This window comes from Eulemur rufifrons, chromosome 1 (assembly GCF_041146395.1).
Source record: "Eulemur rufifrons isolate Redbay chromosome 1, OSU_ERuf_1, whole genome shotgun sequence".
Classification (NCBI taxonomy): domain Eukaryota; kingdom Metazoa; phylum Chordata; class Mammalia; order Primates; family Lemuridae; genus Eulemur; species Eulemur rufifrons.
This window is the reverse complement of record NC_090983.1, coordinates 43,580,177-43,605,306: the sequence shown is the minus strand read 5'-3', so window position 1 is coordinate 43,605,306 and position 25,130 is coordinate 43,580,177. Positions and strand designations below refer to the sequence as shown.

General features: G+C 33.1%; 1 protein-coding gene across 1 annotated transcript in view; it reads left to right on the top strand.

Annotated features, from left to right (window-relative positions):
- The window catches only part of FSIP2 (fibrous sheath interacting protein 2), a 94,763-nt gene that overhangs the window by 35,035 nt on the left and 34,598 nt on the right, over positions 1-25,130 (top strand). The window contains exons 14-16 of the mRNA XM_069469919.1: positions 9,463-9,520; positions 11,426-11,462; positions 14,637-23,583. Of these exons, the coding sequence (XP_069326020.1) occupies positions 9,463-9,520; positions 11,426-11,462; positions 14,637-23,583 (9,042 nt within the window). The remainder of the gene's footprint in view (positions 1-9,462; positions 9,521-11,425; positions 11,463-14,636; positions 23,584-25,130) is intronic.

Genomic DNA, 25,130 nt, shown 5'->3' with positions numbered 1-25,130 from the left:
TATATTTTAAAATAACTAAAAATACTTTACGTGATAAATATCCCATTTACCCTTATTTGATCATTACACATTGTATGCCTGTATGAAAACATCACATGTACCCCATAAATATATGCAACTAATATGTAACCATAATAATAAAGGTCTAAAATTAAACAAGAACAATAGAAAAATCAACAACACTGAGAATTTATTTTTTGAAAAAAATAAGTAAATCAACAAACACTTAACTAGACTAAGAAAAAAGAGAGAAGATTCAAATACAATCAGAAACTAAGAGAGGTATTATAATGGTTGTCTCTAAAATAAAAAGGATCATAAGGGACTATTATACCAACATACTAGATAACCTAGAGTTGGATGTTTTGGAAACATACAACCTACAAAAACTGAATCAAGAAGAAAGAGAACATCTGAACACAACAATAACAAATAAGGAGATTTAATCTACAATCAAAAATCTTCCAACAAAGAAAAGCCCCAGGATCAGATGGCTTCACTGGTGAATTCTACCAAACATTCAAAGAAGAATCAATGCAAATCCTTTTTAAATTCTTCCAAAAAATAGGATAAGGAACATTTCCACTCATCATGGGCTGGCATCACCTTGATACCCAAATCAAACAAAGGCACTATAAAAACAGAAAACTACAAGCCAGTATGTCTGATGAACATAGATGCAGATATCCTCAATAAAATTCTAGCAAACCAAATTTAATAGTATTTTTGAAAAATTATACACCATGACCAAGTCATATTTTTCCTGAGCTGTTTGTGTGGGCCAACATGTGCAACGCAATCAATATAATTCAATACATTAACAAAATGAGGGGAAAAAAACTACATGACCACGTGAACAGATTCAGTAAAAATATGTGACAAAGTTCAATATCCATTCATGATTAAAACTGTCAAGAAAATGTGTACAGAGGAACCTACCTCAGTACAATTAAGAACATATATGAAAATCCCACAGTTAACATCAAAATCAATGAGGGAAAACTTAAAAGTTTTCCTCTAAGATCAGGTACAAGGCAAAAATGTCCATTCTCACCACTTCTTTTTGACACAGTAATAGAAATCCTAGTCAGAAGAATTAGCAATTAAACAAAAACTGAAATGTATCCAAATCAGAAAAAAAAAATTGTGATTTTGAGAAAATTAACACTTTTTCATGTTAAGTACTCTCTTTCATTGAAGACGGAGTGCCTTTACATTTGAATATCATTTTATAGTGTAAATGTGCTACCCAAGATCACATGTTGGGAAATTATTCCCAAATGCAACAGTATTGAAACGTGAGATCTTTAAGAGGTGATTAGGTCCTGAGGGTTCTACCCTCATTAATGGAGTAATGTCATTGTGGGTGTCAGTTTGTTATCAAGAAAGTGGGTTTGTTATAAAAGCAAGTTCTGCTTTCTCTTGCATGCTGTCTGACCATGTGATGCTTCTGCCATCTTATGTATGATATAGCAAGAAGGCCCTCACCAGATGTAGTCGTTAGATTTTGGATTTCCCAGCCTCCAGAACCATGAGCCAAATAAACTTCTATTGTTTATAAATTGCCCTGTTTGTGTTATTCTGTTGTAGCAACACAAAACAGATTGAGAAATTATGTGTTTATATACATACATTTGATTATTTCATGTCTTTGGACATTATGTAAGAATTTGCTTTGAACATACCTATTTATGTATTTTTGGCACACATGCACATTCATTTCCATTAGGTATATTCCTAGTGGAATTCCTAGTAGTGTAATTGCTGTGTCATATGTGATATTTATATTCAGCTTTAGTAGAGACTGCTAAGTAGTTTTCCAGAATGGTTTGTATAAATTTTTATGTTCATCATTATGTGGGAATTATTATGGCTCCACATTCTAACACTTTGCTATTCTATATTTTTAACTTTGTTCATTCATATGGATGTTTTATGCAGTATTATAGTGGTTTTAATGATTAATTATCTGATGATTAATAAAGTTGAGTATCCCTTATGTGTTTTTTGACTATTTGATCATACTATTTTCTAAAGGGTCTTTTCCATTTTTCTCCCATTTTAATTGGATTGTCTGTCTTTGTTATGGATTTGTGTGAGTTCTTTATATAATCCAAATAAGAATTCTTTGTCTATTGTATGTACAGAAAATGTCTTCTGCCACTCTATGACTTGCCTTTTCACTTTTTTTAATGGTATATTTTTATTAATACAAATAGAAGTCTTTTTTTAATGTAGTCTAATATCTTAATCTTTTGTCCCATTTAAGACATCTTTGTCTACCTAAAGTCATAAAGGTAGCAGTCTACGTCACACTCTAGGACCTTTATTATTTTACCTTTCACATTTGTATTTGAAATCCAACTAGAATTGATTTTTGTGAATGGTCTGAGGGAAAGTCCTATATATTTAATGTAATTATCAATTTTAGTTAGTTTAGGTTTACCATATTGTTATTTTCATTTGTGTTTTATGATCATTTTTTCCCCTCATTTCCTCGTTTCTATTAAATTGAATATGCTTTGGCATTCAGTATTATCTTCTCTTGCTGGCTAACTGGATAGAGTATTTTTTATTATTGCTTTTTGTTGTTATCCTCAGCAATTTGTCTGGGGCATAACATTTATCTATAACTTTTGACATTCTACATCAACAAAATTTTATGCCACTATGTAAGAATATCACAGCAGTATATGTTTACTTCAACTATTCAGAACTTTGTTACTGTCATTATATATCTTACATTTTTAAACCTATGCATACATTATTTTTGCTTTAAACTGTCAAATATCTTTTAATAATTTTAAAAATGATTTTTAAAAATGTTTTATATTTAGGCAAATTTACTGTTTCTGTTACTCTTTCTTCTTTTCTGTAGATCTGAGTCTCTAAAGAACTTCATTTAGCATTCCTAGTAGAGCAGGTCTGCTGGTGACATTTTTTTTTTTAACTTTAGCTTGTCTCAAATGTAACTTGCTTTTCTTTTTTAAGTTTTGTATCTGTGGGCATGAATTCTAGGGTGACAGGTTTATTTGCTTTCTATTTTGCTTTTAGCATTTTAAGGAGGTTATTCCATTGTTTTCTGGCTTGCATTATTTTTTAAGAAGTCAGTGATATTTCTTGTCTTTATTCCCTTCTATGTGTCTTTTTCCTCTATCTGGCAGTTAGTACCATCTTTATACTATTTTTAATGATATTCATTATGATTTGACTTAGTGTGAATTTCTTTTTATTATACTGCTTTGGATTTGTTAACTTTTGGATCTTTGTGTTAAAGATTTCACCAAATTTAGGAAACTTTTGGCTACTATTTCTTTAAATATGATACTGTCCCCTCGTCGCCTTCTGGAACCCCAACATAAATACATATTAAATCATTTGATATTTTCTCACAGGTCACTGAGCTTCTCTTAATTATTGTTCAAGCTTTTAAAAATGCATGTGCTTCAGTTTACATAGTTTTTAGTGCTCTGTCTTTGCGATCATTTTATTTGTTTGTAGTATCAAATCATAACAATGGATTTTTAATCTTAGATATTGTTTGGTTTTTTTATAACTTCTATTTGGGTTCTTTATTATCTTTCATTCTCTCCTCATTAACCATATTTTCCTTTAAATATTTGAATGTATTCATTAATAAATGTCTCCAAAGTCTTTTTCTGATAATTCCATTATCTCTGCTATTCCTGGACCTGTTTATATTGACTATTTTTCCTCCTGGATATATGTTACATTTTCTTGTTTCCTTCTAAGTCTTGTATATTTTATTGCATACTGAACATTTTTTATTGCTATGCTGTTTAGTTTCTGGTTTTGGCTACTTTTAAAGATTGAATAATTTTGTTTTAACAAGTTTTAGTTATGTTCATGATTTATTAAATACTTGTGTTTAAAGTTTGTTGTGGGATGTATAATGTCAATTTTACTTTAGGGTGAAAAGGGTGAATTTTCTGGGGTCTCTATAAGACATGCTAGATATTCAACAAAGTCATTCCTCTAAGACTAGCCGGATATGAAATATTTCCCAGACTTGTGTGAAATTTGAGAATTGTTACACATCTCCATAATAAGCTTATTTTTTTAAATTTTTCACCAGAAGTTGCCATTTGCTTGGGTTATCATACTAGAACATGCAACTTAATATAGAGCTAAAGAATCAAGAAGATACCTTTTTAGATACATAGACCTGTTCTTATACATATTACTATGTTTTCCTGATATTATTCTCTATAATTTGCAGATACCTCAACTTCCTAAACTCTATAATTTCTAACTCCTCAAATTAGTGAAATCACCATGCTGTGGCATTGCCTGAAAAACATCTTTAGGTAAAAATGTATAGCAACACATTGACTGACACACTAGAAAAATTTTTTTTTCTTTGGGACCATGGTGTCATATTATGAAAATAGAATAAAAACTTTAAAAACAAAATGATCCTTTCTAATTTAATGAAAAATTTGTTATTGACTTCTTTTCATTTAATTCATGTTTTTAGAATTAAATTTTCAATATTAATTATAACAACAAGAACATCAACAAGTAGGATTTTCATGAACCAACTGTGGAGTTTTACCCAGGTTTTGCTTCACAAGGCCCTGGGCTCAAAACTAACATGAGTTAAATACAACTCACATGGCAGTTAATGTGGTAATTACAGGCCTTACTTCATTTTTATCCCTTTACTGAGAAACCACATTATTGTGATTCCTGTTGTACATGTCTAAAAAGATGTTTCATATATTCTTTCTAATTTCCTGTTTGATTATGGTAAGAGAGCTGGTCAAGTACCAGTTATCCCTTCATGACTGGCAGCCTTCAAGCAGGATTTCTCAGTACTGACAGAGATAAATCACATGTATTATTCTTTTAATACATGGCTGGAATTTGTTTGCTATTACATCATTTAAGATGTTTTTATTTATAAGTATGGTTGATCTATTTATTTCATTTGTTATTCTACTATTCAATGGTTTTGATAATAAAGTTGTACTAGTTTTGTAAAATGAATGCAAAGCTTTCTACCATTTTATACCCTGAAATAAGAACATAACATTTCATAATTTGTTCTTTAAAGTTTAGATAAAATTCATCAGCTAATCCTTTGGATTCTGTTAACTATTTTCACAGATCTTTATCCCCTGGTTTTTTGTTTTTTCATGATGATTACCTTTTCAAGTTTGCCATCCTTCTTGAGTTAATTTTGTTAGTTTTTATAATATTTTGCTGGGAAATCACTAATTATACTTATGGACCTAGAGTTACATGAAGTTATTCTTTTTACAATTCTAATTTATCCTATTTTTGTGGTTATGTCACCTAACACTAACATTGACTAGCCTTTGCTCTCTTTCTCTTTTCCCTTAATCATGCTTTTTATTTTATTAGTATTTTCAAAAGCACGTATCTACTTCATTGGTATTTTCAGAAGTTCAGTTTTTAAATTGACTTAACTTTTTACTAGTTGCTTGTTATTTTCTTAATTTTAGCGTCTTTGTAGTCTATTTAATTAATTTTGCTGTTCTTTTAATATTTCCTTGAATGAATACTCCATTGAAAACATTGTACAAGTTTAGATATTTGAAAGGACTCATGAGACTACATTGATCATACTCCCATAAGCTTTAATTTAAAGCAAAGAGAGTATTGTGTGGCAAGAGAAGAAGATTATAGACAAGTGTCAAGAGTCCAACAGATATAAAGGCACAGCCTCCCCAGAGCCCATATTCACATATGGATATACTTCATCTGTAGATTTGTATGGAAAAATCTTGGCTTTTGGACAACTCAAGATAGAAATGCCCAGTGGGGTGTTTTTATGCCCCTCTGTTTATAGAGCTAAGCCATGTTGTATAACTGATTAGTCCAGTTGAAAGCCATTAGTAAACAAACACTACTCTCAAGGTCTCCAGGGAAGTTTGAGATTTTTGGCAATTACTCTTACATTTTAATTTTAATTTTTATGCACACATAAGTGTTGTACATACTTATGAGGCACATGCAATACTTTGATACAAGCATATAATGAATAATGATCAAATCTGGATAACTGGGTTACCTATTACCTCAAACATTTATTATTTCTTTGTGTTGGGAACATTCTAAATCTACTCTTCTAGTTACTTTGAAGTATACTTAAAGTAAAAGTTAAAGTTAATTAGGATGATTTACTTCTAATCATCATCACATATCATACATGGTATTGCTATCCAATAATTTGAATTTTGAATTTTTGAGTTTTTTATCAGCCAAATTACTTTTCTATTATTGTTTTATACAGTCAGATTTGATTTATATTTACCCATGTGTTTATAATTTTCATTTGTTCACTATTCATGTCTTCTTGCATTTCATATTTTTGAGGATCATTATTATTTTTCCTAAAGTACTTCATTCTGTAAAACGGTCTTTTGTGAATCTATTTTAGGAGTAAATTCATAGAGTTTATTTGATAAAATCCTTGTTCTAGAATGTCATTATATCTGGGTATACAAGTAAATTCTAGGGGATAGTTATTTTTTTCTTAGCACTTTAAAGATATTTTTCTTTTTTATGAGTTTTTTGGTATTTATTTATTTATTTTTATTTCAGAATATTATGGGGGTACAAACACTTTGTTCACATAAATTGCCTTTGTACCGCCCAAGTCAAAGTTACAAATATGCCCATACCCCAGACAGCACACACCACACCCATATTTTTCTATTTAATTATTATACTTTTTATTCTACTTACTTATTCCTGTGTAAGTGTTTCTTCCCTCCCCTCACCTCAGGCTGGATCTTTTCTTTGTTTTTCTTTAGTGTCACAATAATTGAGAAGTTCTTGACAAGTTTCAACCACGTTCTTTTCCTATATTGCCTTTCCCCATTTTCTTTATTATCTTCTTCTGTAACTCCAGTTATATATATGTTAGAACTTTATGCCTTCTATATCCTTTAATAACTATATTTGCCACTTCTCTCTGTTGCATTCTTGTTAATTTCTTCCAATCTGTCTCCAATTCTCCAGTTTTCTCTTTAGTTATTTGGTTATATCTAATTTACTATTTCATAAATTATTGCATTTTAAAATTCATTTGATTATAGAATATTAAATTATATATTATACATAAAATACAATTTTATATTATATATATAATACAATTCTGAATAGTTATTTTCAAATTTCACTGTGCTTTTCTGATAGGCTCTTATTCCATTTCTGTTTTTTTAAATTCTTTCTTTATATATCTTGTCATTCATATATTTGACATTTTTGAGATCTAATTCTAATGTATTTTTTCTGCTATTTTTTTTTTTTCTGCTAGAAGTTAGTAGTTTATATTATGTATGTGAGAGAACCTCACTTTTAACAGAAACATATTGTTGGGAATTCCATAATATTTGCATGGGTTGTATTTTTCTAGAAAAAATTTTAATATGTTACTGTCAGGTATCTGGAAGAGCTATAAACACTGGCTCATTTTAAGTTAAATTCTCACTTGGAGTTTTATGGACAATACAGGTTTTGTGAATTTGAAACTCGACATCATATAAGAGGTAGTCTGTGATTATGAATTCTTAAGAAATATTCTGATCTCCTCCTCCTCCTCTACCCATAGCCAAAAGCTAAGACATAATTTATTTGTGCTGCTTTCTCTGTGGCATGATTTCTTTCACTGAGGGTTTTGCTCTTTGGGATCCCATGCAGATAGACTTACAGTGGTTAGACATGATTTTTTTGACTTTAGGATTATGTGAAAGCAATACACATTCGGTAGAAGCCATACTTCAAATACCCATACAACCTTTGTGTTTTTAACTTTTAGTACAATATTCAATAAATTACACAAGATATTCAACACTCTGTTATAGAATGGCCTTTGTGTTAGATGATGTCGCTTAACTGTGGGCTAATGTAAGTGTTCTGAGCGTGTTTGAGGTAGGCTAGGCTAAGCTATTATGTTTGGTAGGTTAGGTGTATTAAACACATTTTGAACTTAAAATATTGTTGACTCACGGTGGGTCTATTGGGACATAACCCCATCATATACTCAGGAGCATCTGTATATTCTTAGTTTTAATTCCCCATTTTTTTTTTTTTTTTTTTGAGCCTGATGTCTTGTTTTAAATCCTCTGACTAGACATTAAGTTTCCATGTGTGCTAATACCGCTAGGTAGACATCAGCTTCAGGATTTGCTTTCCACTGTGGATTTGTGTTCCTACAATTGTTTTATCTTCAGGGAGTTCTATTACCTCTTTGAAACCTCAGCCATTTTTAAGAGCATGGTTTTAATGTTCTGTACAGAATTCTAGGCTAAAATTTTAAAAGATATTTCTCTGGAATATTGCTGGAACCAACAGAAGAGTTTTTGTTTATTTTAAAAATAATATAGTCTTTACACTTAATATCTGAGGTCTGTGCATTCTTAACCTCAGTTACTTCCTCTCTAAAACTGAACACCCATAAAAAAATACCTACACAAACTCAAAAGGTTCATAGAATTTAAAACTTTTTATATACATCATCAGTACCTATTGGCTACTCATTTTGGGGGAGAAACAAGAGTTACCAATTAAACTTGGCTTTAAAAAATACTCTAATTACTAGCACTACATTCTGTGACAAGAGCATTCTATTTGTCTAAGACTTTCACTTATTTGTGTATTTGTATAATTGACATATATCAATCCAGTATACCAGTACCGATGTTTTGCATAAAGACTTCCTATGTTATCTATACCCAGAATATTTACTAAAAGAAGTAATGAAATCTTGCTATATTACATGCCATGCTAGTTAGATAATATTTGAGTGGAAAGAGATACATGGTAGACAGATTAATGAATAAATATTAAGGAAACACACACATTAAATAATGTATTAAAAATAAGCGTTATTGAGTATTTAACTATGTTAAATGTTGAGAATATAGTATGAATCATATCATAGTCAGGGATACACAGGACTAACCTTATAATTACATTATAATATAATGAGTTTTATAATATGAGCATGTTTAGAGTGCTTTGGAAGCATGCAGGAAGGGTATTTATTTATTTAGGTAGGTTTCAAGGAAGGCTTTCAAGAGTAGTTCACACAAGCCAAAAGAGACCTAAAAGGTAAGATATTAAAAGAGGATACAGGGTGCTCCAGACAAAAGAAATGGAAAAACCACTCTCCAGAGACATGGGAAACATGATATATTTAGAGACTTCCAAGATATTCCATTTCTCTGGACCATAGATATGTATGAAAGACTAGCCAGAGAAAACACTGGAGAGACAGACAAGGATGTCAGATGCTACAGTATAGTTTTTGCCTTGCTAAGGACTTTGGACTTCACTGTGGAGAGTCCCTGAAACCTTGCAAACAAGGCAGTGACCACAAACAATAAAGACCTACTGGAAGGTGTTATTAGCATTTAACAAGTTGCTGAGGATGGATACAAACTATAATTTTCCTTTTCTGATAAATAGGATCTCAGGCTCATGCTGTGGCCCCGGGGATTTTTTCATCTCCTGTCTTCTCAAATATGTAAGTATCTAAGAAAATTAATCCATAGAGTGCTGTTCACAAACAGATGCTTACATGAAATCCCCCATTCTTGTAGTTGTACTTTAGTGAAACTTAGTCTTTTGGAAACTTTCAGCACTAAGTTTTAATTGTAGAAAATAAATCTTTGTCCTCCTCTTTCTCTACTTCCTTATCCCTGCTGTGAATCTATACTCTCTCTATATTCAGAGCTGTCGTGCCACTTTCAAGTGTGTTCCCACTATGCCCTCTCCTCATAGCTTCCCATGATCTGGATTTATCCTTTTGCTTTTCTCCCCTTTGAATCATTAACCATTTCTTATGTCTTTTGAGGTTATTCACTTCCCATAGATGGTAAAATAGTTTGCTATACAGTATTAATGACATAATCAGTTATTCCCCTCCTAAAGTATATTTGAAGTTTAATCTAAAATAATGTTCTTGAATGATGAAAATTGCAGGTCCTTGCAAGAGACAGTTTTTTACACCTGGAGAATTTTCATTCCTCAAACTTTGGTAACCACCCAGTCTGCTGAAGTTATATGTTTTTCTCAACTTAAGGAGAGGGAGAAAGACTATAATTTTCGACTCAATGCCATCATCTTTTAAAAAAAAAAATCAACAAACTAAATGAGGTCCAGGATAGACTTTACAAACCCCAAATTCCTATGAAAATGGCTGGGTAAATTTAAGTGATGTGTGGTGGCAAATGGTGTTGACATTTTCAGACCAAGCTTCCTGGAAGAAGGATCTTGACTTTAGGACTGATGGATGTCACTTTGTGTGACTCACTGAGTGTTCATAGGACGCATAGCAGTGTAACAGATGAAGAAGAAAGGAAGTCGACTAGCCTAGTTTAAAGCAATAAAACAAGTTGGAAGAATGGTGACCACATGCAGACAATGACCATTTTTATTTGTTGTATAAATAAATTTTTTATTTATAAAATATAAATATATTTTATAAATATATTTATATATTTATAAAAAAATTTATAAAAAATTTATAAAAAAATATAAATACATTTTTTTATTTATTGGAAATATATATACCTGCCTCTTTAAAAACAGGGTAGACGAGGCTCATAATAAAGCCTTAATTTCTGTATTTTTATAATAACTTCCCCTACCCAAGAATACAGAACTACAGAATTACTTGAATTTTTCAACACACACACTTTGGATATTCTTTCATTAAAAATCTTAGTCAGCTAAAATGAAGAACTCTATATATGACCTGGAGCTTCTTCACCACACCTCCTAAATTCAAAGGCGTAAGATACTTTTACCTGCACACTCAACCAGCCTAACATCAGGTCAAACTACAAACAAAACACAGCTAATGGGACTATCTGGTCTGGCTCTGCCCCTCATACACATATCACATTCCTCTTGTTCTGATTTAACTCCAAGTTCCGTAAGACTTTACTGTGGAAGCATCACATCTATTCCATCATTAACCTCCTTTCTCCTCCCTTATCTCTATTATTAGTTCTCTGGGTTTCTTTCTTTTTTAAAATGTTAATACAAAGGACATACACAGAATGGTTTCTAAAATAAAGATGAATATTCAGGACCAAGGGAATGAAGAGAAAGCAAATATGAGAGCAGTGGCAGTAAAGAGAGTTGCAATAATTAAGCATAGTATTTAGATAATGAGTTAGCTTTTATTATTTGGAGGGAAGGTGTAACGAGTGACAGAGTAAAGAAGGCAATAAGTCTACCACCTTGAAGACTGTTTAGAAACTTGTAGTTTCTTTATTGGGTGACAGTCTGATGGTTTGGAGGGGGGATGTTATGGCCAAATTAGCATACATAAGGACAACTATTATGTATCCATGATAATTAAAAGCAAAATAACAAATTTTTGACCCTAAGTAATACCTCAATGATCAACCTTTCTTTACAGACAACAGAGTCTCCTACAAAATTGCTCGCAAGAAAAAGTATGTATCATAAAATTCACTGTTAAAGCAGCATATTAGTCATACTCTCTAATGTGTCATAATAGAAAAAAATTGTGAATTATATAACTAGGAATCAGCTATTGATATTTGTCAGCCCTCTTCTTTGCCCTTTTCTTTTCTAGGAAGTTCACTTTCAGTTAATTCTTAGATTTTACTGTGGTTCAAAATTATTATCAAGTTGGCACTTCAAAGAGGGTTCTCATGGGTACAGAATGGTAGAGCATTAACAGATCTAGCCATCATAGGAACAGCATCAAATTCCACAAATCCATTCTACAATGGGAAGCCATTATTAAACATGGCTTTGTAGACCTTGCTGGTGAATTCAGTAGGAGGTAAGTTGAAATGCCTGGATCAGTCTTTAACAGTTTTTATGGGAAGAAACCTGGTTATATAAGAAGGTCACATGAAAAGCTACCTTGTCACCTATAATTGGGACTTGAAACAGGCAAAGATAAGATGGTATGTTTTTATAAGGCCCAACTTTGGAATCTAGACAGAACAATCAGGAAAGAAAAAGAGTTTGGGGAACAACATGTACTATGACATACTATTTCACATGGACATCTGCTCAATTCAGAGTGTGCAGTAGATATAAAAGCTTTGACCTGAAGGAATGTTCTTCAGTTTAATATTATAATACAGAACAATTAGAAAATAGGGTTCTATCTATCATATTTCACTATATAGAAAACTTTAGGAACGTCCATCTTTTATATATTGAGGTTGGAAACTCCCATATCTAGTCTAAGAGTTGTAATGTAGGTCTGTTTATTATCTCTGGTAGTAAGAAAAACTATATAAAATATCTTAGTTTATATATATTTTTTAATGTTTATTCCAGCATATTACAGGGGTACAAATGTTTAGGTTACATATATTGCCTTTGCTCCACCCAAGTCAGAGCTTCAAGCATGTCCATCCCCAAATTGAGCACCACATGTACTCACCATCAAATTGGTATTAACTGATCAACACTTATGTACACATATAATAGTAACATTCATCAGGTGTTGGGAAGGTGAGAGGGGGGAGGAGGGGATGGGTATATTCACATCTTAGTTTATATTTTATATGTGCTATAGTGGATTTAAAATAATTATCTTCTCTATTAAAATTTAGGATTTATTCTTTGATTTAAGGTGTATTTCCATGAGAGAAGTGTTTTACAACATAGGCTGTCATCCCCAAATACATTTTTAAAACCACTAGCCATTGGTTATACAATAAGTTAAAAAGTATATTAAAATCTTTGAGGATTAGAGATGAACAATGGCCTTCCCTGGGGTGCTCCCTGAATGCGCTCAAATGAATCAAGAGAGTGTGTAACAGAGGTGTTAACTTTTTTTTGAATGGTGCCTTAAAATATGAATAATTTTGGATTGATATAGGCAACATTTTGGATGTGAACTGCCATATTATAAGAACAATAAACAGATACAAGTAGACCTACCATTTGATCCAGCAATCCCATTATTGGGCATCTACCCAAAAGAACAAAAGACATTCTATAAAAAAGACATCTGTACCTGAATGTTTATAGCAGCACAATTCACAATTGTGAAGATGTGGAAACAACCCAAGTGCCCATCAATACATCAGTGGATTAATAAAATGTGGTATATGTATACCATGGAGTACTTACTACTCAGCTATAAGAAACAATGGTGATATAGCACCTCTTGTATTTTCCTGGATAGAGCTGGAACCCATTCTACTAAGTGAAGCATCCCAAGAATGGAAAAATAAGCACCACATGTACTCACCATCAGATTGGTTTCACTGATCATCACCTAAGAGCATATTTAGGAATAACATTAATCGGGTGTTGGGCAGATGGGGTGGGGAGGGGATGGGTATATATATACATACATAATGAGTGCGATGCGCACCGTCTAGGGGATGGACACACTTGAAGCTCTGACTCGGGAGGGAGAGGGCAACATACATAACCTAAACTTTTGTACCCCCATAATATGCTGAAATAAAATAAAAAAAGAAGAGGAAATATAAACACACACAAAAAATGACCAAGTAAAAACGGAAAAAAAAAATCATATTATTTAATGTGATGCCCATGCATCAGCCTTCTAAGCTTTGCTACCAATTACATGTGTACAGCTTGTATGTTTTAGGAGCTATAACAATTTAAAAACAATCTACTACTTTAATATAAGCAATATGACTTTTGCAAGCCCAAAATATATTTGCAATAAGTAAGTACAGGCTTTTAGAATTCTACAGATGCATTCTGTTTTTGTCCACTGTCCAGTTCAAATCTATGATGGCACCATTGACCAGTACAGAAATGATCACTCAAAACTGATTCCTGTACCAGCTCAAACTGAGAAATATTCCAGTTTTCTTACCTTTATTCAGCCCTCCTTGATCTTTGATTCCCAGTTCTAGCTTAGCCCTTATTTTTTATCTAAATTAATTTTTTTCTTCACTTTGTCATCTGTTCTCAGCTTTCTTAAGATAGTTTGTATTTATCTTTTTTTGTTGGGTACAAATCCCTTCCATCTCTATAAAGCATTAGCTTTTATTGTTGCCCAATCAAATAATTCTTAACAATTAACAGTAGTCAGACCACTGACTCACCCTCACAGCAGGGAACGGAGAGAGGAAGCATAGCTTATTTTCCATCCTCATATCCCAGCTAGACAGATGCTTCTGAAAGCACCCAAATATTTTGACTGCATCTGTTTTGAGAAACACTTTGTTAAAAGTAATTTGATGTATCTTTAAAATTTTAGCTGCATCATAAACATATTCTTGCCAAAATATTTTCATCCCACGTGCCTAGACAGCAATTTGGTAATTTTTTTTTCTTTTTCTTTTTTTTTTTTTTTAACTAAAAAGTCATTTATTTCAGTAATAAATGCTGGAGGTGAGGGGGTATACTTCTGAGGGAATGTGAATAAAATCTTATGCAAACAGTATTTCACTATTATACAAAATAAATCAACTTAAAATTAATCTGCATTTCTAAATTCCTTTACTGTTTTTTCTTTATATTTTTATAAACCATGGGGGCAATCCACCTATGCATTGTTTCATATGAAAAATGAAATGTTACTCTCTGCCCCCCCCGAAAATAGAGTAAATTGTTAGGTGATTTTTTTTTTTCATTCCTGATTATCCCCTTTGCAGGTAACTTCTGAAGAATTGAATAGTATAATCCAGAATATAATGACCTGGGTTGTGGCTACAGTGACCAGTATATTATACCCAGCCATCACAAAATATGAAGAAAGGTTGAGACATAAAACATATCCAGTGTCTGATGAGTCCACCCTTTCGTCAGATAGTTCAAGTTTCTGTAGCACATGCAGCGAAGACTTTACATGTGGAAACTACACATCTGCAACAACTAAAATGTTTCAGGAGGAGCCCTGTCCATTTGCAGTTGACATGTCAGAGAAGAGCCAAACCACACCTTTAAAACCTCCTTCTGCACATATGGAAAGAACAGTTGTGGGGAAAGCATACCACACGAAAGGACAATCTATATCCTCTAAACGCAAATATGATAAAACCAGTTTGGTATGTTCATCCCATAAGCTCAGACATTGTAAGTCTGATAGTCACCTTTTAGCATCATTTGAAACAGGCACAACAAAATCTAAGGATGCTACCACTGAAACAGATAGCTTAGGGAGTTCACTTTTTTGGGATCAAAAAGTGAAAGCCATGGATGAAATAAATAATTTTAAAAATGTTTTTGTTAACTTTAAATGTTACTTGAAAGAGGAAACTCAATTGATTTTAGAAAGCATTTTTCAAGAAATAACGTCCGATTTAACCCAGGCCATTCCCTCTCTTTCTTCTGTTACTGCTGAAGTTTTTGTTGACCAACATGAGTCTGAAAAAGAAGACTTGCTCTCTGATGTTGATATCTGCTCAGTAGCTTCTGAGATTGTGGAAAATATGCTTGAGAAGTTAGAACTAGCAGTTGAGAAAAGATATGTTGATATGTTTTCACAGGAAGATTTGTCAGTTGACATTAAACCAAGCTTAACATCCAGTGAAGAACACCTCATATCATCAAATGAAAAACCTTTAAAAGATTCACAGCCTTATGCTTTGGAACCCATGTGTGATATTGCAGAGGACATGGTACATGATATTTTAGAAAAGCTAAAGACTCTTGCATCTTATAAACAAAATGAACTTCCTCATCTTGAAGATACAACTAACCTTTCCCATCAGCAACATAAGACAGACCCAACATGTATGTTCCTTCAAACAGCTGGCCATAAATCTAGTCCTGAACCTGATGCAGCTAATTTAATTGTCAAAGAAGAAATACACAATTTAATATCAAGTATTTTTTCCCAGACCCCTTTGGTTGGTTTTATAGAAGAAGCAATCAGCACTATACTAGGTTTTATACAAACTGAACTTAATAATGAGAGACTTACTGCATCTGAAGAAACAGTAGAACTCCTTCAGCTATTTGATGATATCCTCACTCAGCTCCATCGGGAACCAGTAGATGCAGGTGTTCAAAAATGTAGACAACCTAGAATAAGAAAATCTTCTGACACTGAAGAAAAGTACAGACTCACTGGCACCAGATTATCTAATCATCCTAAATCTAGAAGAACATTTTCACCTATTAATGTTCCAGGCATGGCCCTTTATTCTGAAGATGATAATGAAGAGATAGACAAAATTGTAAAAAATGTGCTTGATTCATCTTTCAAAGAGGAAAAAGCAAAATCACAGAAACAGATTCCTAATCATTGGTCTACAAAGGGAAACACTTGTTTTGAATACAAAAGAAATATCGAACCACCTCCAAAGCCTGCTTCTAGAAGCAAAGGTGTAATTCATGATTGGGAATTAAAGTCTGAGCTACCATCTCTTAATAATCATGACATTTTAAAGAAAAAGCGCCACTTGAAAAAAAACATTTCCTTTTTTAGCCAAGATCAAAAGCATCAAATACAAAACATAGTTAAAAGTATTTTAACAGAAATGCTCAAGGACATATCTTCTGTTCCTCCTGGTCACTTAGATAGCCAAGCCAGCAAAAAACCTTCAGTTCTTATTTCAGAAAAACCTCAAGGACTGTCACATCAAGAATGGATGGACCGGATGTTCTCTGTGTCAGAAATTAGCACAGTGGCCCAAGAAATAACAGATGCTGTGTTAAATATACTTCATAAAGCATCAAGTTTCATTTCATCATCGGTTGAGCAAACTTCACTAGATAATTCTGATACTTGCCACATAGTCAAAGAAACACGAAATAAAAAGCCATTGAAAATATGGTTTGACAGTGAAAAGAAAATGAAATATTTATCTTCACCTAATATAGATTCTGCAGCTTCTTCCTGGTTTGAATTTGGAGAAAGTGAATCTAAACATGTAGAAGACATTACTGACAAGATCATTAATACAATTTTTAAAAAGCTGAAGTTATTTGTTTGTCCCAAATTGCAAATGGACTTCAAACCTTCACTTGCCAAGCAATCTTCATTACAATCTCAACTTAGTTCTTACACAGCTAAAGTAGTAAACATTGTTTTGAGTGCTATCCTGAATGAACTGGAACTCAATGAGAAAAACTTAAATATTAGGGAAATTGACCATACTAAATCCCGTACAGAGAAAGAATTCTTTGCCGACACTGATAGAAAATTAAAATCTGTTGTCACAAATAGCAATGATGACATTATGGCAAGTCCATTATTAACTTGTATTTGTGAAATGTTATCAAGTAAAAATGCAGATCAAAGAAATATTTCACTTCCTTCAGATAAGGCAGAATCTGCAACTTCATCTGACAATATTGATAAACAAAATACTTTGCCAAATAGGCAGGATAAAAAATCTTTTTACAAATATTTGGCTACTCCATGTACTCTCCACAGTGTTATTGATGGAAAAGATCTTAAAGAGAATGCCAAATTGCAAGTGTTAGATAGAATTGGGGAAACACTACATGAAATGTTAAGCAAGCTTATAGGAACCCCTCCTCACTCTCAGCCATCTTGCAGTCAGCAAAACAAAGAGGAAATGAATGAAAATCAGCAAAGCGCTGCTGCATTGCAGTCTAATATTCAGCTCATTTCCAAAGCAATTTTGGAATATATCCTTGCAAAATTATGTAGTATTGGCATGGATATCAGTTTTGCAAGTTCTGGATTTAAAGCTCTCCCTAAGTTTCTTGACATTGACAACCTATCATTTACTTCAATTATTAAGGAAATGGCCAAATGCACCAACATAGTCTCCAGCATAGTTTCACAGATAATTCAGGAAGGCGATAAAGAGGTGACCAAAAGCAATGCAAAAACTATTTCTCCTGTGCCTTCCAAAGCAGGGAGTACAAAAGAAATGCATCCAAATAAAATGAAAGCTGTAGCTTCAGATATTCTTAATATGGTCTTTGCTAAACTGGAACGGTTTGCCAATAGAAATTTAGAAACTATAGGTGCTAATAATGATGGAAATAAGAAGAGTAGTAAAATGGATTGGGAATGTGAAAGTACCAGTATTTTTACAAACACAGATATAGAATCATTGCAGTCTGTTTTATACATGCATGCAAAGAAGGTATCAAGTGCTATTTTGAAGGCTATTCAAACAGAATTAAATGTGAACTCATCAGATTTGAGCACAAGTATAAAAAATCCACCACCTGAGGCACAAATGTTTAAGAATATAGTCAATTTAATTTTAGATGCTGTATCTTCAAATATTTTTAACGAAACTGAATCTGAAGAGAGAGACATTGAAAATTATCGATACAGGCCAACTTATGGAAACTTTCTTCCTGGAGGAGCTGAATCAGATTCATTTCTAGAAGATGATGCAAATACAGAGAAAATACTTATTGGAGAGACATCACAACTGAGAGAAGAAACTAAAACACATTCTCTTGAACAATGGGTTCTAGAAAGAACCTTAAACAAAATTGAAGTAAAACTCAAAGAACCACATAAATCTCCAGTCACTCCCATTATAAGAAATATTTTGAATGAAATTTTTCAAAGTGCTTTAATCAATCAATTAAATGTGCTTTCTTTCTCCCACTCTCATTTCAGTGGCATGCCTCACAATGTTGATGAGCCAACTGCTCAAACATCTGTTCAATCTATGGACAAAATGATGGGTCCTTTAGTGTCTGAAGAAGATGTAACCATAGTAACAGATAATATTGTTAAAACTATATTTCATAAACTTTATTCAGCTGCTATGACAGAAAGAAATGTAAGTGAAAATAAGTATAAAACGATTACCTTTTCAACAAACGTTACTTTTCATGAACACACCTATAGAGGAAAGTCTTCTGTCACTGTGATGGACAGAAATCTATGTACTCTTCAGTCCAGATTCAATGTTGACAAACAGGCCAAGGAAAATGTAGTTGAAGATATTGTACAGGCAATATTAATAAATTTAGAAACTTTCGCTACTTCCAAATTAAAATCTCTCTTTTGTCCCCAAGTCAGCTTCACAGTTCCAGTGCCTTTACCTACTGAGCAAGATAACACTACATTGAGCAACGCATTATCAGCCAAAGATTCATATTTGGATGAGCAATTTTCCTGTTGCTCAGTGGATTATATTAAGTCAGGAAAGACCAACTTGTGCCAAGTGTCTTTGTCTAAATTAAATAGTTATGCAACGGAAGTGGCTAGAAAAATTTTACAAGGTATCAAACATGAGTTAGATAAAGAAAGAGAAATTCCTTTCTTAACGCATAACATTGTGGTTTCTGATAGTATTGCAAGTCAAATTGTTAACACAGTGTTAGATATTGTCTCATGTAAAGGCAAATGTGACAAGACCAGTTCTGGCAAAAAGATTGACTCAGATCAGCAAGAAGGTATTATTGAAAAGCTGTTCAATAAGACTGAATATCGAAAAGTACTTCAATTTCAAATACAAGATACCATTGAAGGTATCTTGTGTGATATTTATGAGAAAACACTATATCAGAATAATCTCTCATTTGCCACGCCCACTCTGAAATGTAGCATAGCTTGTAAACATTCAGAAGCAAATTCTGAAATGTCCAATGAGGGTGAAAATAAGATTATTCCAAAAGTTTCAGTTCCTAAATCAGATGTCATCTTGATATCCAATGATATAGTGAATATTGTTCTCCATAATCTCAGTTCTGCTGTCATGCTGGTCATAAATGCAAAGAATCCTACTTCAGCAAAATTGCCTCTGACCTTTTATGGTATGTTTCCCAAAACAGAGTGTCAACAGCCTCATCTTATGGCTTCAAAAAGTGAAAGAAAAACAGAGTGTTTTCCATACTCAAGAAATCAGAAATCAGCTTATGCTGATGATAATCGGGTAACTATAGTAAAGAAAGAAGACATCAAGAAATCTGTCCCTGACCCATGTGAGGAAAATGCTAACTTCATTACTAAATCTATTTTCAATTGTTTAGAATCTTTTGCGACAGAAAGAGTGGATTCATTAATTACTCTTGCTTCCCAGCCTAAAGAAAAGTCATTTGTTAGCCCAGAATTGCGAAATTGTAAACAAAATGACAGTGTTTGTCATGAATCCAGCCAAGTGGAATCAAATGTGAATGTCCTGAGAATGTCAACAACTGAAACTGAAACCAGCCAAGAGCTCACAGATTCCACTTTTGCCAGTTACAGAGAAAAACTTGGATCCACAATTCATCTATCACAAGCTAGCCTTAAGGAACATGCTGATAGCATTGCCAGTGCCATTTTGAAGCTTATTAAAAATGATTTAGACTTAGAAATCAAAAATATATATCCATATCCAGACAATATTTTGTTCCAAGAAAATATTATTGTGAGTGAAATTGTTGAGAGTATCTTAAAGATTTTAGATGATAAAAGATCTGTAAAGGAAATTGGTTTTTACTCAAAAGAGAATCCCAACATTTCACAATTAACTGAGTCAAATGAAGTATTGCTGGAACATAAACAGAAGGAAGGAAACACCAAACTATCTCTGTTTACAAAGTATCCATTAGAACAAAACAACATGATACTGGAAAAGAAAAACCAGAGAATTGTTTTGGAAGAAATATTTATGAGAAATAAAGACTCAAAACAAAAAGTAAATACCAAATTGCTCAGTGCAGTGGAAGAACATTTGAATAAGTTGTGTCAAAGAGTAATGGAAATTATAGGCCATTTGCCTCCATTTAATGAAATCTCTCATTTTATATCTAATTCTAAAATTAAAACATCAGACATAACACAAAAAAACTTTTTTCAATCACATATTAACAGTGTAGCAAATGACATAGTTGAAAGTGTTTTGGGAAAAATGTACTCTGTAATTGTGACATCGTTATATGAAAATAATAAAAGTAGAGAAGTTGAAACATCTGACAACAATGATTCCTTACCATTGAAACCGTCACGGTTTAGAGAAACTAAACAAGCAGAAGGAAGTAATTCCTCTAAGTATGTGACACCACAGGTTTATTCCTGTGCAGACAGTCAAAATGTCTCTGTGTTGGAAAACACTTTTTTGCAAAATTCACCATTGCAAGTGGCGAAAGATTTAGTTCAAATGGTTCTCGATAAGATCACAAATTTAATCTCACTTCATCTAGATGAGAGTTTGGCCTCTGAAGGTTGTTCTGATGAGTTGCAACTTCTAAGGCTACGCAGTTCTAAAGTCAGCTTTAAGGACCCCCCTAAACCAAGTTTTAAAACAAGTTTGAAAGCAAGATCAAGAGGTACCTCTTTGCCTAAATTTACAACAAAACCACACCTAGGCCTAAGTGGTGCTAAGGTCAAAAGCAAGATCAAGTTAGGTCCTGGAGAAAAGATTCCAAGAGGCAGCCGGTCCAAGACTGCCATCCTATCAATAGGAGATGCCAAAAATTTACTGAAAACAAAATTACCCACTTCAGAACTAAAAATTTTTGCAAAGGACATAATAAGTAATATCCTGGAAACAACTGTGAAAGAATTTGAAAAGGCAAAACAAACCAGAACAATGGTAAATATAGAAGCTTTACCATCGGATCAAATCATGGCAGCAAATAAAATAGTTAATACAGTTTTGAAAGAATTATATGCTACAAATAACCATAATTTTGATTATCCAATAAAATTCTCACATTTGGATGACCTCAAACTTTCACAGGGGAGCACAGGTGCAGGGTCCCTTGCCAAACAACCAGCATGTTATTACTTGGAGAATGTTTCTTCACAGCTAGAACAAATTTTTCCTAAAGAAGGTATATTTAAAAAAATGTTTGACAAATGGCAGACAGAATCAAATGACATGGAAAATGAAAAATGTAAGCTATTGACAATTGCTGAAAATGTTTTGACTGAAATTTCAATAAAAGCAAAAGAATTAGAATATTCTCTTTCACTTTTAAATTTGCCACCTCTTGAGAATTGTGAAAGCAGATTTTATAATCATTTTAAAGGAGCTTTTCCTAGAGCTGAGGATACCAAAGCACAAATTAATATATTTGGAAGGGAAATTGTTGAAATGCTATTTGAAAAATTACAGCTGTGTTTTTTGTCCCAGATGCCCACTCCAGATTATAAAGAAACCCTAGCAAACAGTAAAGAACATATTACTGCTAAAAGAAAATATGGTTTTCCAAACAAGCAAATCTTCAGCAGTTTACCATTCTATAATACAAAGACAAAAGACAAATTTTCTGTGGGCTCTAGTAACCAGATTGTTCAAGAGATCATAGAAAGGGTTTTAAACACATTAGAGTCATTTGTGGACTTGCAGTTTAAACATATCTCTAAATATGAGTTTTCTGAAATAGTGAAAATGCCTATAGAAAACCTTTTCCCTGTCCAACAGAGACTATTAAGCAAAAAGATGCTGCCAAGATTACAACCACTGAAAAAGTTTTCTGATGAATCCAAGTCAAGTACTATTATTTTCAAGGAAGATATACAGAGTACCCTTCTACAGGTTCATTCATTCCATTCAGAATTACCTAACTATGCTGTTAATATTGTCAGTGACATGCTAGGTATAATTAAGAACAAGCTAGACAAAGAAATGAGCCAAATGGAACCATCTTCAGTTAGCACTTTGAAAGAGAACTTTGTAGCAAGTGAGATCATTGGCACACTAATGGACCAGTGTACTCATTTCAATGAGACTTTGATCAAAAACCTTCCAAAGAAAAGTTTGTTCCAAGGAGCTGAAAATGCCTACATTGTTAATCAGGTTCAATTAGCAACCAATATGAAAATGCCCACATCAAAGTTAGAGGAAGCCAATTTGGGGGATAATCCTCCACAAATGAGTGTCCCTGGGTTGGTGTTTTATTCAGAGGAAGATAGGGGAAAAAAGTATAGGATTTCATCAAATTTACCCTCATATTTCAGATCATCTGTAGAAAACACAATTAAAAGCTTAGAGCCAATGGAAAGGCCTGATTCAGAAACTATGCCATCGTGTTCGCTAAACAAAGTACAAGACCACAGCCCAAGGAAATCTAACTCTCACCATTTTGATGAGGCCATGACAGGAAATAGCTCCCTCCCTGAAGGCAGTGTTTTACAAAAACTGTTTAAGAAAGCAAATGACTCCACAGAAGCATCATTGAAGCAAGTTATGTCATTCATAGAAATGGGAAAAAGTGCAAATCCAAGAACGTTTCATTATGAGGCTCTAAAACCAGTTGCTGAGCCAAACCAAATTCAGACAACTGTTTCTCCACTCAAAATATGTCTAGCTGCAGAAAATATTGTCAATACTGTGCTGTCCAGCTATGGCTTTCCAAGTCAATCACACACTAATGAAAGCATGGAAGCAATGAAACCATTTTTCATATCTAAGCAAAGCCCTTTATCAGAAGTATCTGGAGGACAAAAGAATGAGGAGAAGAGTTTGCTTAGAATGTGGCATAGAAGAATCAGCTGTATACCTGAGGAAAAAAACAAAAACCCTGAAGCCAGCGGGATAGATTCTTCTTTAGTGCACAAATGGCATAAAAATAGGTACCCAAAGACAAAGAAAATAGGGACTCCGAATGAAGTGGAAGTCATTGCTTTTGCTGATCATGAACTGGGTCTCAATGAACTTCATTTTATAGCAAGACATGTCACCACATCTGTGGTCACACATTTAACGAACTTCAAAACTAAAGGTAAGCAAAAGATAACTTACTCTAAAAGTTGGCATGATTTAGGAAAAACAGTAAAAGATATGTTTTAAAGATGTCCTAAGAAGCTGCCTTCAGTGTTTTTCTGAATATAGCCTTAGAGGTGCTGTGACTATTTAGTTGCTTTTTAATCTATCACAATGCTAAAAAAAACAAAACAAAAAAAAAGCTAAACATTTGCATTGTTTGAATGTGAAGGTCGTGTTGCTTAGTTTGCCATATCTGCAGATGAGAGAAAATGAGACAATTTTAAGGCAGGAGATTTTAGTTGAACAGGAGGCATGAATTCCAGTGAGTTTTTAAAGTTCTTATGCATGACTTCTGTGATCATATAGCATACACAGTTAATTGATACAAAGTTATGCAACACTTTTTCAAAGTGTATAATTGAAGCTTTTTCTATAATTATTAACAGTTTATAAAAACAATAGAATTAAATATCTTGTTTTGTTTGCATTCCAGTATTCTGATTTAAATACTTTGAAGGTAAAACACTCTAAATATCTAAATATATCTTTACAAGGATTATATTTACATTCCCTTTCTAAGAATGCTTATCTGTATATATTAGGCTAAGCTTTATGTAATAGTCATTTTTATATATCAAAAACTATTGATTATTGCTAGTTTAATAAGATTTAATCTAATCATGCTATTATAGCCTTGAACTGGGCCAATAATTCCAGTTACCAATAGTTAGTTGCTACATTACCAGTCCAGATATGTCACTTGTCCATCACTCAAATAGGAGATATTAATAATCCTATCCACCTGTATCCTTAAAACCAGTATTCTCTCAAGGTGGACAGTTATGCATCTGCAATTACAAACTGTTGAGTAGACTTTCTCTAGGCATGACCTCGTTGATCTTAGAAAAATAAAGAAAAACAAAACAAGCAAGAGTAGATCCATGATTCCATCTCATTGGTACTTGGCTCTTTCTTTATATTCAGACATGTCCAGTGCCTGCCAGTGACTTCACTCATGTTCCTTCTTCCACTTGGAATACAATTTCCTCACTCCCTGCATCTCAACATGGCCAAATTCTGTTTAGCAGTGAAAGCTCAGCTTAATGCCTCCCATTTCCACAGAGTCCTGCCTGATAGGTTTTGAGGCAAATTTTGAGAACAGTGTATTGCTTTAGCTGCCACTGCCATAAGTTGGCCATCCCAAGTAGGTAATGATTTGTCACAAATATGCTATTGAACAGAACAAAGAACAGAGTCCTTTGGCTAACTTGGCTGACCCTTCTTTGTGACAAATTGTTTTCTAGGAGTTAACAATACGACTGCCGTTGCAGCCTATCACTAACCTTTCTGGTGTTGCCACACTTTTATTTTAGTCAATTTGATATTGTAGCACAATTCCTTAGCATCCTAAAAGTAAAATACAGCATTAACATTAAATGTTTTATCTAAAACTATTTTTAAAGACTTATATGACGTCTCTAGATATCATGGAAGGCACGATAGGATGTATCTGCAAACCTGGAAATTATTTCTCTGCCCCAGGCTTTCCAGCTTCATAGAGCC